Source organism: Spermophilus citellus (genome assembly GCF_964194105.1).
Source record: "Spermophilus citellus genome assembly, chromosome: 7".
Taxonomy (NCBI): domain Eukaryota; kingdom Metazoa; phylum Chordata; class Mammalia; order Rodentia; family Sciuridae; genus Spermophilus; species Spermophilus citellus.
Genome location: NC_138188.1, coordinates 163,958,513 through 163,976,580, shown reverse-complemented (window position 1 = coordinate 163,976,580; position 18,068 = coordinate 163,958,513). Strand labels below are relative to the sequence as shown.

Genomic DNA, 18,068 nt, shown 5'->3' with positions numbered 1-18,068 from the left:
TAGTGACTCATCACCTGCTTTTTCAAAGAAGGGGAAATATGTGGGGAGCTGCAGCTTTAAATGACCACGCCTTCCAGGCCTGATGCACCAGTCTCTGACCACATTTGTTGTGGCTTGGGCATTGACCCAGCTTGGACAGCAAGACTGTCTTCTTTGTAGGAGTGCCCCTGGCGCTGAGTTACACTCACCTGTTCCCTTGAAATCCTACCCCTTTCTGCCCTTTTATGGATGGAACCTTCTAAGAACAGTGTCTCCCCAAGAAAAGCTGACTTCTGAACGTGCTCGCTTGCTCTGTCGCCAGCCTCTCGCGACTTTCTCTTGCTCTCCCTTTTTGGGAACCTGAGGCTGAGAGCCAGGGAAGCCGTCCTGAAGCTTGTGTAAAGGTAAGTTGTGTCTGTATTTTGTTTTGTGTCCTGTGCTAGTCGGGGGTGGCACTGTGTGGTCGTGCAGGCTGGCACAGCAGCTCTGAGAGAGCTCCCCCATGTACACCCTCCAATGTCAGCGTTCTGAGGGGCTCCCTGCCCTGACCTGTGCAGACAGATCACCAGATCACAGGTCCAGGCAGGCGGCCACTTGCCCTGCCTTCCCTGCCTCATCCCGGGCATGCCGTTCAGCTTCTCATACCCACTAACAGTATATTAACACATTTCCAGAATCTCATGTTTCTAATCCCAAGTTTATCTTTAGAACTTTGTATTAAAAATATAAATAACTCCCATTAAGTTTATATGAGTCCACAAACACGAACCTATTTACATTTCGTGAAGGCAATGTTAGAAAGTCCTCACTGAGGGATCCTGGCCCATGGCACCCAAGTGCCTGCCTGGGTGCTAGCAGGTTGGCTCGCTGTCCTGATGGGCTGTGTGCTTCTCAACGGAAAAGGGAGACCCCATGACAACATCCCAGCACTTTGGATGCACTCCCATGTCCTGGGCCCAGGTGACAGGAGGTTCCATCCCTCTGGAAGGTCTCAACCAAGACAATCAGGAGCCGCAGTGGCACTGGGCTCATCTCCAGCCCCTCCTAGCAGGTTCAGACTGTCCTCATCGGATGCTTCCCCATCATCCTCAACTCCCGGCAGGTCCAGGGGGCGTTTCACACCCTGCTGCTTGGAGATGGCCAGAGCATACCGCAGGTTGTAGCGGTTCCAGTCACAGCTGTGGGTACAGGGCATCACGTCAGTACAGGCATCAGCTCCACTCCACCAGCACCCCAGCCCACCTGCTCCACAGGATCCTCTGCCCTCCCTGCCCAGATCTGGGTTCTGCCCAAACGAATGGCCTCCCTGCCAGGCCCTCGCACTGGTCATTTAGAAAGTCAATTGGTCACATCACACATTCCTGACACCAACAGCTCCCAGGAAGATAGCAAACCGACTCCGTGAAGGATCACCGGGGCAACGGGTGGCTAGCAGGGTCCTCCCCCAGACTCACAAGTTGGAGCACACCAGCAAATCAGCAACAAGCCACCAGATGAGGAATGGCACCCTAAAGCCCCAGCCTTCCTGCAGGGAAGCCTTGATGCCAAGGAAGCAGAGGCATCTGGAGGAAGGGCCTGTTCTAGACTGAGCCCCATTATAAAGACGAGGGACAGCTCAAGGATAGAACACCACTGGGACTAGACTCCAGCGTTGGCCCAGGGACCCAGACAGGGCAGGGAACAGACCTGTCACCAGCCCAGATGGGCACCAAAGAGAAGCAGACATCCTGTCAGGGCAAGCTGGGAGATGCAGTCAGGTTGTCTAAGCAGAAGGGGTGGCCTTGCAGAGTACCTTCAGTGTCTAGGCACCGTCCAAGCCCCTTAGATACACTCTTATCAACACCAGGCACCCTGTCACCAGCCAGCTCCTACTGCTCATGCAGGAGACATGCAAATCCAGAACAGACAACCCCGTCCTAGGACTGTGACAAATGCCCTGAGGTTGGAGGTTCAAGCTGCACCTCAGGAACACCCCTTCTCTGGCTCAGCTCCTTTAGCACCAGCTGCACCAAAGCTGTGCTTCAAACCCAGCATGGGTGGCACACTCTCCAACACTGGAACCTTCTGTGCCCAGGTCAGGTGGTGCAGGGAGCAGTCCCAGGCACAGAACCCACGACAAGAGCTCGAACCCCACCCTACCGCCAGCCCCGCACGTACAGCTTTGCCAGATCATCCAGGTGCCGCTGAAGGCTCTTCTGAAGGAACTGGACGGCAGGCAGCAGCCGCCCTGCACTGGAAAGGAGACACCCTCAGAGTGCGGTGGTTACTGGGGGGCAACACCAGGCCCAGTGCATGCTGCTCCTGAACACAAAGCCCCCATCACCACCAGGATCAGCTGGCCATGTGAAAGGTCACACCAACAGCAGGGAAGCCCAGCATACCTGGGCTTCAGCTTCTGTCCATGGGACATGAGCAACTTCTGTGTCCATATGAGGTAGAATTCAAGGTGACGAGACACTTCAAATGAGGAAGCTAAAAACTCAAGTGCCTTTTCTACATACAGCTCAGGAAGAGAAGCACTGACAACTTCAACTGCAAAAGAAAAGCTACGCTTATTCTGTGACGAACCAAAGTAGCAAAGAGAGCAACACCTCGGGCCCCTGAGCTTCCACCTGACCAGGCCCCTGCTCACTGTCTTCCCGCGGCACGGCCTCCAGGACTTCTTGTACCAGCTTCTTCTCGTTGAGCCGGAAGGCCATAAGGATGGCCCGAGTGAACTCCTGCTGGTGCAGGGCCTCCCGTACCCGCCCAGGGGTGATGCTGGTGTCCAGCTCATATGGGTCGAAGAGCATCTGGGCATCCAGGGAGAAGATGAGGAGCCCTTCTGTGCTGGTGGCTGCCCAGCAGCGCCCTGGGGGATGAAGAGTGAAAGAGATTTCTCAATCTTTAAAAGAAAGGCAAGATGTTAAATATATGCTCACAGTCCAAACACCGAAGTGCAGGAGGGCACTGGGACATCTTCCTTTTGCCACCCTGCCCCGGGGAAGGAACTGCCTGGGTCACCCTGTTGGACGGCACCCCAGGCCTACTGCCTGCACACGTGAGCAAGGACACACGTGCCTGTTCCCTCTGCTTGCACCAGGAGCCTGTAAACTTTTCAGTATGAGAGAAGCCAAATGGTCCCTGCTGTAGCTGCACAGTGCCTGGGACACGATCACAAGTGATTTGTCTCAGGAAAACCTGAGCTACAAAACTAGGGTGCTGGCTGGGTGTGGTGGTGCATGCTGGTCATGCCAGCGACTGTGGAGACTGAAGCAGGAGGATTGTTGATTTCAAAGCCAGCCTCAGAAACTTAGCAAGGCACTTAGCAATTCAGTGAGACCCTGTCTCTAAATAAAATATAAAACCATACTGGAAATGCGGCTCAATGATTAAGCACCCTGAGTTCAATCCCATTACCAAAAAAAAAAACCCCTAGGTGGCTGGGCAGAAGTGGCCCTGGGGTCCTCTGGTTCACAGGATGCAAGGCTCATGAGTGGTTCTGCACCTGGCTTTTTTGCTTCATCCATTTTGGAAAGCGCTGGCTGATGATCCTCACCTTGCTCTGCCCAAGGGGACCACGTGTTCCTGAAAGGCCCAGATGGACCCTCCTGCACGCCTGAGTGCGCTTAATAGGCCTGAGGAGGCCACCTCCCAGGATGGCCCTGAGCCACCACATATCAAAGCTTAATGTGCCTGGGGCAGGAGCTCTCAATAGCAGTCCCTTCTCAGGGACAAGGAGACCACATGGCAGCAGGGTTCATCACCACATTCCCACTTGTAAGGGACAGAGTGCAGTGCAGAGCCTGAGGGCAGCTCTGACTGACCTTGTCCCTGGGAACACAGGTCATGACACATTGGGACCAACAACCCTTCACTCAGGGCTCACCAGTGGGAGAGAAGTGCAGTGAAGTCACTCTGATTTCAGGTTTAAAGTGGCGAGAGCTCATGTCACCTGGGAAGAAAAGAACAACTGCAGTTACTGGGGAGCAAGTACATTCACATTGCTCCCCAGTAATCAGAAGATGCACAGGAACCCCTGATCCACCCTGTACCCCAACAGGGCAGAGTGGCATAGCTGCGTGCAGTAACTCACAGGACAGTCTTTTGTGCCCGGCAGGGATGATGGCACCAGCACCCCACCTGCTGGGTCTTCCCCAGGCACCCCCCCCACCACCCATCCAGCAAGACACCAAGATGCGGTAACTGCTGACTCCGTAAACTGCAGCCCCAACCAAGAGAGCAGAAACACTGCCACAAAGAAGACCAGGCGACAGGCAAGACACAGAAGGGGACCTCTGCTCACCTTTCTTCACACCTGGCAACGGAATAGCAACCCCGTCCTCTTCCCCGGCATCTTGGTCAATGAGCGCCAGGTTGCCAAACTCCGTCATCTTTCTTCGATTCAGAAATTCCTAGAACAGCAAAAGCCATGAACACCTTCTCCTCATCTCCCTCTCTTGCTTGTGTGCCAAGCAGACAAGCCGCCCACAGTGGACGAGCCTCTAGCCATGAGTGGAATGGAGACCAGACCACAAGTGGGCCCTGAGAACACAGGACAAGGCCAAGGGGTGCTGTTCCTGGTCCCCAGTCTTCCTTCAGGGCTGGCTGCACAAAGCGCAGGTGGAGGCCACTGGAGCTGAGTGTAGGAGTCCCACTCACCCTTGCACACTGGACACCACTGCCACCATTACAGGAACAGGCCCTCGCCCACAGCGGACATCTGCTTGCACATGAGGGCAGCTGCTCCCCGAGGGAAATGTGGACACTTTCTCAGGAGCAGGAGGGTGGCTTCTGGTACCACAGAAGGCCCTCAACTCTGCCCAGAGGCCTCGGTTCTCCTCAGTCCACATCCTGCACTCCTGAGAGACCAGGGCACGAGGAGCGACTTGGACCACAGTCTGAGGTGTGCAGAGAGCAGGCACCCATGGGCAGTGGAGGAAGAGCCCTCCCACACTGCAACCAGACAGATGGCCCAGGTGCAGGCAGCCCACCAGCACCTTCCACCCCCACTCCTTCCCTTATAGGGCTTAGTGTATGGCCCAAGCCAGTGCACTGGGCACTCCAGCCCTGGCCACCCGCTCAGGTGGGGGTCAAACTCTAAAAGTGGGGAAAGTGTCAGGCCCTGGCAGGTACTGCAGGCATGTGGCTCAGGAACCGCTCAGCCAGTCACAGCTGTATGTTAGTGCTGACCTCACAGCTTGGCTGGGGCCCAGGTTGTCAGAAGCACCTATGTCAGGGCCCACACAACTGCTCACCTCCATGGCGTCCAGAGAGAGGTTGCAGGAGAGCTCAAACCGCTTCACCAGGATCTGCTCCCGGACGTGGTAAAGGCACACAAACCTGGACATGCCCCCCGCCAGGATACTCTGGCCGTCTGCAGAGTAGCACAGAGTGGTGAAGGCCCTGGGCAGAGAATAAAGGCACTCAGACTCACACCAGGCCTCTTGACGTGCAGCTCTGAAGAAGTCAGAACCCCATACCAGCGTCCCCAAAGGGGAGCCCTCTCTCCTCTCCAACGCCTCTGAGGCTCCCTGCCTGACCTTACGTAAGACTCTCACACCCACGGCCTCCAGCAGTGTGTGCACCCACTCTGTCAGGAGAGAACCAAATACATCTGCCAGGAGGCAGAACAGGACCACGTGGCTAAAACCAGGTCCATATTGGCACATATAGTCACCCGCCCACCTCCAGTTCTCCCACAGCCCCTTGGTAGGTCTGCAAAAAGCAGCAGCTATGCCCTGACTGCCCTGGGTGCCAAAAACAGGGAAAAATGGCCTTGGGACAGCAACGGTTTTTGAGATATGACACTAAAAGAACAAGGGACAGCAGAAAAAAAAAAGAAAAGAAAAAAACTGGATGCCACCCAAATTTGTGACACCACCACAAAAAGTAAAACAACTCAGAAGAGAAGGTATCTGCAAATCCCCACCCGCAAAGGCTTCATGCCAAACAGGAAGAACCACCACAGCTCAGTAGACACCCGTGAGTACACACCAAGGTCCCACCCCTCCTCCACAGAGGGCAGAGCCAGCAAGCGCACCACCTCTGCTGGGCAGAGGAATACGGGCTCTGGACACCGACGCACCCGAGCAGACCGGCTCTGTCTAAGGAAAGGACGTTGGTGACAACACAGGGAAAAGGGACCTGGTGCTTAACTGGTGGGAATGCAAAACGGGGCAGCCACTGCAGAAACAGCCTGGTGGTTCCCCACCAACACAGAACCAGGCCTGGCGGATGCCTGCCAAGCACCTGGAAGGCAGCTGGTGTACAGAGGCTGGGTCTGCTCTCGTGCAGGGCAGCTTTGGGCCTTTTTGTTTTAAACACCAGGCTGATGACATCATTGGAGAGAGGGAAGTTTGGAGTTGGTTCAGACTTTGGGCTATGCACATTCACATTCAGCAAATCAAGACGGCCTCCCCAACCCCTTTCTCCTGCAGTAGCACTCTCAAGAACTAAGAATTACACCAGAAAGAAAGTGGCTGTAGGGCTGGGTGTGGTGGTGCAGGCCTGTAATCCCAGCGGCTTGGGAGGCTGAGTCAGGAGGATCACGAGTTCAAAGCCAGCCTTAGCAACAGTGACATGCTAAGCAACTCTGTGAGACCCCGTCTCTAAATAAAATACAATATAGGGCTGGGAGTGTGGCTCAGTGGTTGTCTCTGAGTTCAATCCTTGGTACCCCCCCACCCACAAAGAAGTGGCTGTAGGAACTTGGTCCCAGGGTCCTGGTTGGGGGAAGGCCTCAGAAACCACCAGTCCCTACAAGCTGACAAGCCAACAGGAGCGTGCGAAGCAGCTCTGGCCTGTGCCCTGCTGGCACTCACTTGCCCTTGGCCGAGTGCTTGGCCGTAATCTTGTCCAGCTCCTTCCTGCCTGTCTTGAGGTCATGTCTGCCTTCGATGGAACCCGTCTGTATCGCGTTCTCAGGGTCCCAGAAGGTGATCTGTGAGTTTAGCGTGGCCACAGCTAGCTCTGCACCATCAGGCCGAAAAGTCACAGCTAGAGCTAGAGAGAAACAAGCCTCAGGCTCTGAGAAAGACCCCCAGCTGGCAGACAGGCCATGCTCCACACCCGAGGAGACCCACAGCCCCTCTAGTGCACAGGAAGCTCCCCCCAAGGGAGGTGCCAACGCCAGCAGGCAAGGGAATTGCACACCCTGGCTGGGAACAAGCTGGAGGGGACAGGGAGACCCCCAGGACCCCGGATCAGGTTGGACTGGCCAGAGGTGAGGCTGGCAGCTGAGTCACAGAAAGACCACTCAGGGGTAAATGGACAGGCCAAGTGCAGAGAGGACATGTAGTGAGGGCTGCAGTTGCTGAGCCTGGACTAGGGGTGGGGGGTGAAGCAGGGCCTAAGGCCTGATTCAGGAAAAATGAGGGGTGGTCAGGCACCCCCACAGCGGGCTCAATCCCAGGCGCATCAGCAGTGCACCAGCCACTGACTGGTCAAGCACAGCGGCAACTCTAGAAAGCAGGGGGAGCAGCTGCTCCTGGGAGCCCTGTGCGCAGCAGACTGGGAGCCCAGCTGAACCCCCCAGCCCCAGGGGCGTGATGCTAGAAGCACTGCCGCCCAGTGTTGGCTAAGCACCGTCAGCCTCAGGGCTGCCCTGCACTGCGGGGTCTGGGCTATTCTTCTCACCTGCTAGGCTCATGTCACACACACAACCAAGAGCCAGGCAGGCAGAGGGATGAGATGAGACCAGAGCTAGACCAGAGCAAGACACACTTTGGCCCCCGGTCACTGTCTGCCAACCCCAGCTGCAGCTCACCATCCGACGTGAGGGTCAGCGTCTCCTTGGTTCTCCAGCTGTCGAACATGTCCCACAGGCGCACCGTCTTGTCCCAGGAGGCACTGGCCAGGATGGACTTCATTGGATTAAAACACAGACCACTGATGGGCCCCTCGTGGCCAGACAAAACCTACAGAGGCACAGAGGTGTGAGAAGGGCCGACACAGTGCTCCAAGAGCTCCACACCACACGTGAGAGGGAGACCAGCTCCACCTCTGCCCTCTGCCAGGCCTGCAGGAGAGGGCCCCACGTCCCCAGCCAGCATGCCAGTGCTCTGGGGGCCAGACCAGGGTGGCCCCTTCCCCATCAGGGCATGGTCCCTGACTGATCCTGACCCCAGGTCAGCTGGGGCTGGACTGCCCTGTTCATAGGCACTGCACACACAGGCACTTACGTCAAGGAGCCTGCCCGTCTGCATGGACCACACAAAGATCTCAAAGGAGTCCTGGGCCCCGGCAGAGATGATCTCCCCACTTGAGTCGACGGCCACACAGGAGAACTGGGTGGGGCGCGGAGATGTGAAGGTGCGGAAGTTCCGGTACCTGTGGGGAAAGGAGCCCCCGGCTGGCATTACAGGCCAGTGTCAGACACCCTCGCCTGTACGTGGGCAGCCACACCCACGGCAGAGGCCATCACCTGTGGAGGTCGAAGGCACGCACGGTGCCGTCCAGGGAAGAGGTCACGATGACAAAGCCGGTGGCAGTAAATGCCACACCAGTGACCCCACTGGAGTGTTCCGTGAAAGTGATGAAGCAAAAGCCACTGAGGGTGTTCCACACCTTGACCTGCAGTGGGACCGAGGGACAGTGTGAGCACAGCCAGCCACCTGCCTCCAGGTGAGCGAAGCCTGAGGCAGAGAAGCAAGCACCTGGCTACCTCAGACCCAGCTGGGGCAGGAATGGGGACACAGGGACACCCCAGCCCTCGCCATTCAAATTCCTGTACATGTCCCCAGTCTTCAGAAGCCAGCAGGAGCCACCCACAGCTCTGCATGGATGAAGGCCCACCCAGCTGCCTGCTTCCAGTGCTGGCCAATGCCCACCTTGCCGTCGTCCCCACCAGTGACGATATACTGCCCGTCCGGGGAGTAGGCCAGAGATACCATGCTGTTGAAGTGGCCTTGCTGCTTCAGCACATAGGACTCGCTCTGCCATTCCCATACCAGCAGCTGGCCAAGGCCTGTGGGTACAGGGCCACAAGTCCCTGACTGATCCTGACCCCAGATCAGCTGGGGCTGGACTGCCCTGTTCATAGGCACTGCACACAGCACAGACCCGAGGACCAGGGCAGAGAGCAGCCCCTGCCTGGCAGGTGGCTGGAGTGCAGGCCACTAGCCACGACTGCAGACTGAGAGACTGAGGCCAAGAGGCCATTCAAGGAGAGCTGTGGGCAGGACCACAAGTCAGACAAGAAACCCCAGGCCCCAGACTGGAGAGGAGCAATCACCCTGGAAATCACTCTCCTGGCCACATAAGCCCCTGAGGAGCTGTTCTGCTCACAGCCATGGCCTGTAGCCCACGACACCGAGGGACCTCAATGGTCCTCTGGCAGACTTTTCTAGGACATTCGATGTCTACAGCTCGGCATGGAAACAAACCTGAGCAGCCAAAGGCAATCCAGTCCCCAGAGCTGTTGATGGCAACTGAAGTGATCCTCTGATCTGAGATGCTGAGCAGAAAAGGGCAAGAAGAGATGAGCAGAGGAGTGCCCGTCGACCCAGGGCCGCCCCTCTCCCTGCAGCATCCTCAACCGCACTCACTTGTGGAACTAGTATTTTAATTTTTTTCCGTTTCAAAGATGAAGAACAGAAGAGAAAAACCAAGGATAAAGAATAATCCCCCCCCCCCAGACCAAAATCCAGGGCCACAACACAGGCTACAGGCTGGTGGGAGCCACCCCGGGGACTGTAGCAGGCTCCCTGATGGCCTCCCAGCAATCACTAAGCCCCGGGGCAGGTGCACGAAAGCCCAGTGAGCAGAGGATTCACCTCAGTGAGTGGATGAGGTTGAATTCTGGGAGCTCATGCAGATGGAAGATTCCAGAAGCAAAACCTGTGACCAAGAGGCGAATCTTCTTGTGATATGCTGCAGCTGTCACGCTGTTGAAGTCTCCTTCTTTATTGAAGAAGTACCTGGATTGATAGGTGGAGTACTGTAGAAGGAGGACCATGGACCTAGCTGGCAGATCACCCTGCTCACCTCAGATGGCCACACCCCGGCTGCACCTGGGCACCGGCTCACTCAGCTATGATCTGAGCTCAGGACCAAGACACCTCTGATTGTGTGGATATGAAGTGTCCCCCAAAAGCTCCAGCCAATGCAGGGATATTCACTACTGGACTGTGAGAGCAGTGACCTAACCAGCCCACCCCAGTCTGAATGGCTGACTGGGTGCTAATCGTGTAGCAGGAGAGGGTGGTATGTCTGGAGAAGGGGCCCCTGGAAGGGTGCCTGTTCTTCCCTGCAGCCTTGGCCCCACTCTGCTTCCTGACCTAGCCAGCAGCTGAGCAGCTCTGCTCTGCTGGGCCCTTCCACCGTGATGCTGCTGCCTCACCATGGACCCAGAACAATGGAATTAGCCATCTATGGACTGAGACCTCTGATATCATGAACCAAAAACACACTTCTCCTCCTGGAGGTGATCCTTGACAGGTATTTTGGTCACAACAACACAAAAGTAAACAATGCCTCTTAGATGGTCTCCCCTCCTGCCCCTTGCCAAAGAGGGTAGGGTGTTCACAGGGAACATCACCTACAGGGAGGCAGGGGATAGGTGCCCATCACTTCCTGCCCGTATAACCAAGGTGACCCTGATGACACCTCTGGCTCTCTGTGATCTAACCCGTTCCTGGCTCCACATATGCACAGCACAGCTGTCCTCACCTTTCCCTCTTAAGGTGACTGATGCCAAAAGGGCCATCCCCCGCACTCTACACTGGTGACTGCAGTCCCTCCAGTGAGTGACCCTCACTGGACAGTGCCCTGCAGCTCCTCCTTCCTGGGGTCTCCTTCAGTCCTCACCCAACTCCTCACTCCAGCTGCACTGTTCTGAGACTCCCACGGGCACCCAAAGTCCAGCCAGACCTGCTCCCCCATCTCCACCTCCGCCTGCCCACGGCCCAGCACGCTCCCACCTCTCACATCCTAAATTCCCTCTTAGCCCGGCACCTCCAAGGCCAGTCTAGTCCGGCTGCCCCAGCCCCAAGGTCCTGCCCTTGTCACTCCCCAAGGTCCACTCCCCTTCAAGCCAGGGAACCTCCCAGAACAGAACTGAACATGGACACCCCCACCCCATGGCCTAGCATGAGGCCACCTGCCATCCCACACAGCCACACTACCACTGTGCATCTCTCATTCTGCCTGCCTCTCAACTGGGAGGGAGCCTCACTAGACAGATAATAGGTCCAGGCCAAAGTAACTGCTGAATGGAGGCATCTAGGCTAGTAAAATCACAACAGGGCAGGTTACAGGTGATGCATGGTCCTCAAGTGCCCACAACCTACCTATGCCCTGTACCCTGACTCTAGGACAGTTTCTCAGCCACCCAACAGACCTAGTTTGGAGGCCACAACCCTAGTCTGTGAGGTCCTGGTCACCCACCTGGGTGTGCTGCTAGAGAAAATGAAGTGCGTGGAGTTGCCCAGCCCAGCCGATGCAGGGATGTTCACAACTGTGAGAGTAGTGACCTAACCAACCCACCCCAATCTGAATGGCTGACTGGGTGGGTGCTAATCATGAAGCAGGAGAGTGTGGTATGCCTGGAAGAGGGGTAGCCCAGAGCTCCAGGGGACAGGAGCCAGAGAACCCACCGTTCACACCCAGCCAACGTCTACCAGTGCGTCCTCCTCGCCTTCGTCTCATACCTCATCACCTCAGCCCAGCTCATGCTGAGTGCACCACGGACCCCTTGTCCCCGAGGCAGAGGAAGGCTCACCTGCACTGAGCAGTGTGGGGGCTGGCAAAGCCACAGCATTCTCAGGCACACCTCCCTCTCTGCCCCGCCTCTATGTCCTGCCCCAGGTCACTAAGGCAGGCCGGGGCTCTAGGTCCTGGGCATGGTCTCAACACCACAAGTACTCATGGGGTCCCAAACCGGGATCCAGACAAAGGTCTGTTCTCTGGACCTCCATGTGAAACCCATGTTTACATCTGAGGGTAGGAGATGCCACCACCACACAAGTACCACACCAAGGCCACCACTGCCCTCAAGACCTACTTGGCCAGACGTGAGTACTTCACTTTTCCCTTCTTCTCCTCCTCAGCAGGTGTGGCCTTCCCCCGAATGGTGATCTCTCTCTGTCTCTCCTCCTCTTCCTCCTCCTCCTCCTCCTCCTCCTCCTCCGCCTCTTCTCGCTGCAGCAGATCTGCCTTCCAGCCTGTGGGGGCTTTCAGCCTCAGGCCCTCTGGGGGTGTGTCACACTGCCACACACACAGGGCTCCATCCTGGCTGAGTGAGTACAGCTGCAAGGGAAGCACATGGCTGGGACTGAGCCAACCAACCTGACCCAGGCCAGCCACAAGCCTCTACACCAAGAACCCCCTCTCCCGCTTAGGTTCTGGGCACAGTTCCACTCAAGGCCCCTCAGAACTGCAACCCTAAAGGTCTTCCCGACAATTAGGACAGCCAAGCAGCAGCTCAGGGAAGAAGGACCTGCAGCCTGCCCCAGGGCATTCCGCCATCACTGCTGGCCTAGGGATCTGGGGCCCAGGGCATACATCCAGGCTGTTGGACTCGAAGAAACAGGCCACGATGGCATCCTTATGTCCCCCCAGTGCGTAGTAGATGAGGTTGTCCCAGCGTTCAGCTCCAAACACCCAGGTAGACATGTCTTTGCTTCCAACCACAAAGCACCTGGAACAAGACCACACAGCTCCTCAGCATTTGTGACCAAGTGCCACTACCACCACAGCAGTCCATGGCAATGGAGACTCATCTGCCCTCCAACATGAGCTGTGCAGAGACCACCTGATCCCCTGTGAGGGACTGAGAGGTGGCTCGGGTGCCTGTGGGCACAGGAAAGGCATCCCAAAGCAGTCCTGTCTCCTCTCTGGAGCTGTTGCACCCATCATGTGCCTTTCCTGGGAGGCCACCTCCTTACACCTTCCAGGTGCAGCCAAGACGCAATTCCAGTGCACTCTATATATGGCACAAATAGCCGTACGCATAGGACTTAGTGGCCCTTGGTGGAAGGAGGACAGCCACAAGGTACACCTGCCCAAGCCTGACCCACAGTGTGGGAAACCATCCTTACACGTGACTGAGTCACACTCCCTGGCTGGGTGCTGAGGTGCTCAGTCACAGAAAGGTGACAGAGCTTTCCCCTCCCTTCTTGGGTGCGAGGGTCAGTGTCTCGTGCATGCGTGTGTCTTGCTACAGCCCCATGGGTGGAGCTATGCTCACCTGTTCCTTTGTAATCTAACCCCTTGCCCTGTTTAGGATAGAATCTTCCATGGAAGTGCCTTGTGTGTGTCCCCTTCTCTTACTGTGCCCTTGGGTGTGGCCTACCCAGGTGTCAGTCAACCTGATGACACTGGACATCATGAAGATACTCAGCCCCCTGAAACCTGAGCCCCTGCCTCATTTGAATAGCTTCTCAATAAAAGGGATCAGCGCGTGCTCTCGCTCTCTCTCTCTTTCTGCGGACCCTTAAGGTCAGAGGAGCCGTCACAGCAAACCCAAAGAAAAAGGTATTGTATCTCTTGTGTGGTTATTTTGTGCAGCCCAGTTAGCCCAGTTTAACTGGAGTGACCCCCGACCGAGTCTTTTAGACTCGAGAACAGAAACCCGGCACTACAGGACACTCAAGCATGCTTGGTGCATTCTCCCACACTGCAAGCCTGTCCTGGGTGCAGAACAAGGTGGTCCTGTGAACAAAAGCCATGCCACCTCTACCAGCTGCTGACCCAATCGAATGCACACTGTCTTTAGGAGGCCAGGAACTCCCTGGTCACCTCTGGAGCAGGAACAGCTGTGGACACAGACTTGCTGTGGCAGGGCCTCAGGCAGTCAGCCTGCACATCATGACACTCACCAACTCCTGGCAGCACAGCTGCCTAGGGTGTGCGGTGACTCAGACTGAAACTTAATTCTCATTTCTCCCCAAGATCCAGATTCTGTTGTCTGATTTCTAGTAATAAAATGCCACATCACTGCAGACCTGACCAGGAGCTAGCCGCCCGGGGCCTCATACTGTGGGCCACACCCACACCACACAAGGCTCAGGTGAAGACATTTCAAAATGCAACCCTGGGGGGTGAGAAGGAAGCTGTTTGCTAGAGACCGGTCAAAGGCACCTCAGCCCCACCTGGAGTCATCGGTCCAGTCGATGCATGTGGTCTCATCGTATGGCCCAAAGTAGGTCTTGTCTAGGACGAATGCATTGAATTCTCGCTTCTTCCCAGGGGCATGGTACATCTGAGCGAGGCTGCCCTTTGTGACGACAAACTTTCTATAGGAGATAGAACAACGACAGCCCTGATGCCACAGAGCCTCAAGACACAGCTTGGCCGCGGGAGGGAACACGAAGAAACAGAACCAAGTGGCATCCTGCAACACAAGCCTTCTGCTGGCAGGACACCAGCAACGCTAGAGGACCTAGAGCCCACCTTCCTCTGCCTCGCGGCTGCCCCCACCCTCAGACAGATCAGGGGTTCCTGTGCCCACTGCTGCCACACGCTGCTTATTTTTTATAGAAATAAGAAAATGCAAAGAAAGAAACAAACAACAAAAAAAAACTAGCAATGATGACAGAGTATGCCTTGAAGTGTCAGAGCTAGGTTCTGGGCTATGTGCCCAGGTGACCGCCTTGAGCCTGAGTGGGAGGAAGTAGGCAGGTGGGCTGGCGATCCAGCCACCCTTACCTGCCATCCGGAGAGAAGGAGACGCTGTGCACAGAGCCCTTGAAGTGGTAGTGGTGCAGCACCGACCTGCAGACCAAGCTGACCAGGAGTGCAGCACCCCCTGCAAGAGGCCAAGTACAAGCCTATAGCTACTTGGGGACCCCCAGAGTAGTCTCAAGCCTCATCTGCAAGGTCAAACCATAGCAAGGTCCTGTGCTAACCATGGCCCCTGTGTGACTAGAATTCTGGCCCCAGGGAGGCCAGAGAGGATGCAGAACCCATCCTTGGTACACGTTTGTCCTAGAGACCCACTGGAGTGTACAGTGGATGTCTTAGCCCCTGGCCCACCCTCAGCGGACCTGGTGTTTGCTTTATGCCACCTTCACACCCTAGTCCTTCCTCCCACCCTCTTACCTTCATCAACAATGATGGCGAGGCGGCCATCTGGGGATAGCCCCACACACTTGATGTTGTACCTAGTGGCCAGGGGTAGTGTGTCAGACTTGTTGCTGAAAGAGACAAAAACCACGTTGTGCAGTGGGTCTGTGTCATCAGACAATGGAGACAGGGCGGGCTTCAGACCAGAAGCCAACCCTCCCCACACGACCTCGTTTCCATGCCACTGATTCTGCACAGAGTTCATCTCTCACACTCCCCACAGAGGAAGAAGGAATGGCACTGTCCCTGGAAGAAGCTTGGCAAGACACACTAAAATAAAACCCTTAAAAACAGGTTTTGGTTACAATCAACTTTGCCTCTAGACTGATATCCAATTAGATTCTGTACCAGTTCAAAGTCAGGAAACTGGAAACAAGCTGAGTGCCCATCAAAGGGTCCCACCACAATAGCCACATGTTGGCACACTGCTCATGTTTTTATAGAAACAAGAAAATGCAAAGAAACAAAAAAACAAAAAAATTAGCAATAATGACAGAGTATGCCTCTAAGTGTCAGAGCTGGGTTCTAGTTCTGTTGTTTTATTCTTAGTGAGCATGTTCTCCTAACTCTGGAGAGCCCCCCACTAGATGTTATTTAAACAAAACAGTCCTAACAACACAGCAGCCGACCTGACCCAGGGGTCAGCGACGTCCTTCACCAGTTACTGCCTGCAGGCAAAGCAGGTACCACTGCCATCTCATCTTACAGATGGAGAAACCATGGCCCAGAGTCACCCACTTGGAACAGCCTCAGAAAGAAAAAGATGCCACTCAGACCATTGTGGAGGGTTGGCCCAAGGACTTTCCAACACTTCTGGGAAGGAACTGAGTGCTGCCTGTAATCAGACAGAGGGGAACTATGCACGTATTCAGAAGAAACATTTAAACCTGAGCAACCAGAAATGGTCTCCAGCTGCCAAACTGGAACTGGATACCGTGGGACTGCCCATCAAACTAGGAGGCAAGGCCACTCGGGAGGCCTCTGAGCAGGGGTTGAGATGGCCTTTGCTCCCCCAACCAACATCTGGCCTTAGAGAACTGAGGCACCTCCACCAATGGGGAGGTACTAACCCTGAGCCATATACCACCTGCCTGTACCTCCATAGGAGAGGCAGGGTCCTTTCCCATGCTACTGACACAATTAAAGATGATGTCAGCCTTGTAGACATTAGGGGCTGAGCTAAGACACTAGAATAAAGAACAAGGAACTGGGCAGGCAGTTCCACTACTGACCCTACTAAATCCTTGATCTGTCTCAGGCCACTTAACTAACGGGTGTGCCCCAAAAGGCAGGCGAGAAAGATGCCAGCTGCCTTCACACACAGGTTACCACTGTTATTAATGTCACTTCAGCATACTTACTTCTTAAGGTCAAATATTGTGACTCTATTCCCCACAGGACTGATAACTGAATTTCCATCGCATGTGAAATTTAAGTTTCCACGCCGATAAACTGTACCCAGCAAATTTGAGAACTGAAAGGAAAATAAAGCCTTCTTAACAACAAAAAAAATAGTCTCAACTCCCTGAAGGGCAAAGTGAGGGTACTTGACAAGAGATGAAACCGAGGGCCAGGCTGCAGGATTCCTGCTCACGTCGGGGGCATTTCCTGGGCAGGAGCGGAAAAACCAATCCTCAGGACCTCAGGGCTCCCCCAAAAGGGTAAGCTCCCAAGAGGGGCGGCGGCCTCTGCCAGGGGGAGGCGACAGAATTCACATTTCATGAGAATAAAGCTGCAACGTTGGACCAGGGCGAGGAGCATGCAGGGTGCAAGACACCCCCAACAGTGTCACATGACAGCACGGGCCGTACAGGAGATGCTGTCAACCCCGCAGACCTGGACCTCGCGCGCCGTCTAGAGGGGCTCAGCGCACACACAGCGACCCCAGCGGCTACTAGCAAGGTGGTGGGGGGCTGCTTCCGGGGACCACCGAGCGGCGGCCTCTGTGGGCAGGAGGGCCATCTGTCGCCGTTCCAGGGCCCTCGGACCCTGTGGGGACGCGCAGGGTTGGGGCCCGACGCCTCGGGGACACACCGCCACGCCTGGTTTGCACTGCTGGGTCCTGCTCCGGCTGCGACTGGCGGCGACACAGGGAGCGCTCGCAGGGACGGGGACGAGCACAGTGCGACCCCGCCTTCCCCCGCCTCGCGGCCGCCCCCTCCCTCAGGCCGACCAGGGGTTCCCGCGCCCACCGTCCTGCTCACCCGGTACGCGAACTTCATCGCGGCCACCACACGTGCCGCGCCCCAGTCCGAGCGCCGAGTTCCGGCCTGCGAAGGTGGGTGCACAGAATGCACTTCCGGGGCGGAGCCAAGCCGACTTCCGCCGCGCGCACTTCCGGGGGGCCGTGGGAGGGTTCCGCCACGCGCTTAGGGGGCGTCCCGAGGCCGACGCCCGCCGAGCCTCGCAGCGCCGAGGCCGCGGGTATAAGTGGCAGCCCCTTTGTGGGCAGCCCGATCCTGGGGACGGGACGCAGCGGCGCCCTACAGAGCCGCAGCGCGGGCTGCCCCCGGCCAGCCGTCCTCCCTCGGCCTCCGAGGCGCTGGGAGCGTGCGGCCCCGAGCCGGGAGGGCGAGAGCGCGAGGCACCGCGGCCCGGAAGCGGGTTCAGAGAAGCACGGTTTGTCAAACTGCGTGTTTTCAGAGTTTTATTACATTTTAAACGGTTTGATACAGTGGCTGCAGCCTAACGGTGTCGCCGAAGGGTGTGACTTTCCCTGGGAAGCTCGGGCGGACCCCGACCTGCGGAGCGAGTCCCGCCCCGTCCAGGGGGGCGCCGCCGCCGCGGGCCGCCTGGCCACCTGTCCTGACCCGCGACGGTAGAGCCAGGAGCGCGGCGACGGACGCAGCTACAGAAAAAGCAGCGTAACTTTTTATCTTAAATTAAACCTGGTGTTTATTTCATTTTAAAATGCAATTTATTTTATACACAAACAGTGCATAAAGCTTTGTGTGTCTTTATGGGATTTCCAGCCTCAGGACCGCAGACTCGGTAATGCAGGAACCCACCGGCCGGCGCCCACGGGGCTGAGGCAGAAGTCACCC

At 56.3% G+C, this 18,068-nt stretch overlaps 1 protein-coding gene across 1 annotated transcript; it reads right to left on the bottom strand.

The window, feature by feature from the left end:
• Positions 1-424: 424 nt before the first annotated feature.
• Positions 425-17,808, bottom strand: PWP2 (PWP2 small subunit processome component). The gene is made up of 21 exons (XM_081301107.1): positions 17,229-17,808; positions 16,386-16,498; positions 15,001-15,095; positions 14,608-14,707; positions 14,052-14,195; positions 12,463-12,598; positions 11,963-12,207; positions 9,735-9,878; positions 9,345-9,415; positions 8,790-8,926; positions 8,384-8,532; positions 8,142-8,289; positions 7,727-7,877; positions 6,783-6,963; positions 5,217-5,364; positions 4,265-4,373; positions 3,848-3,913; positions 2,612-2,830; positions 2,361-2,511; positions 2,137-2,211; positions 425-1,157 (listed from the first exon to the last, which is right to left on the bottom strand). The coding sequence occupies exons 1-21, from the start codon at positions 17,244-17,246 to the stop codon at positions 971-973; spliced, it is 2,787 nt and encodes a 928-aa protein (XP_081157233.1). The 5' UTR covers positions 17,247-17,808; the 3' UTR covers positions 425-970.
• Between the last annotated feature and the right edge of the window lie 260 nt (positions 17,809-18,068).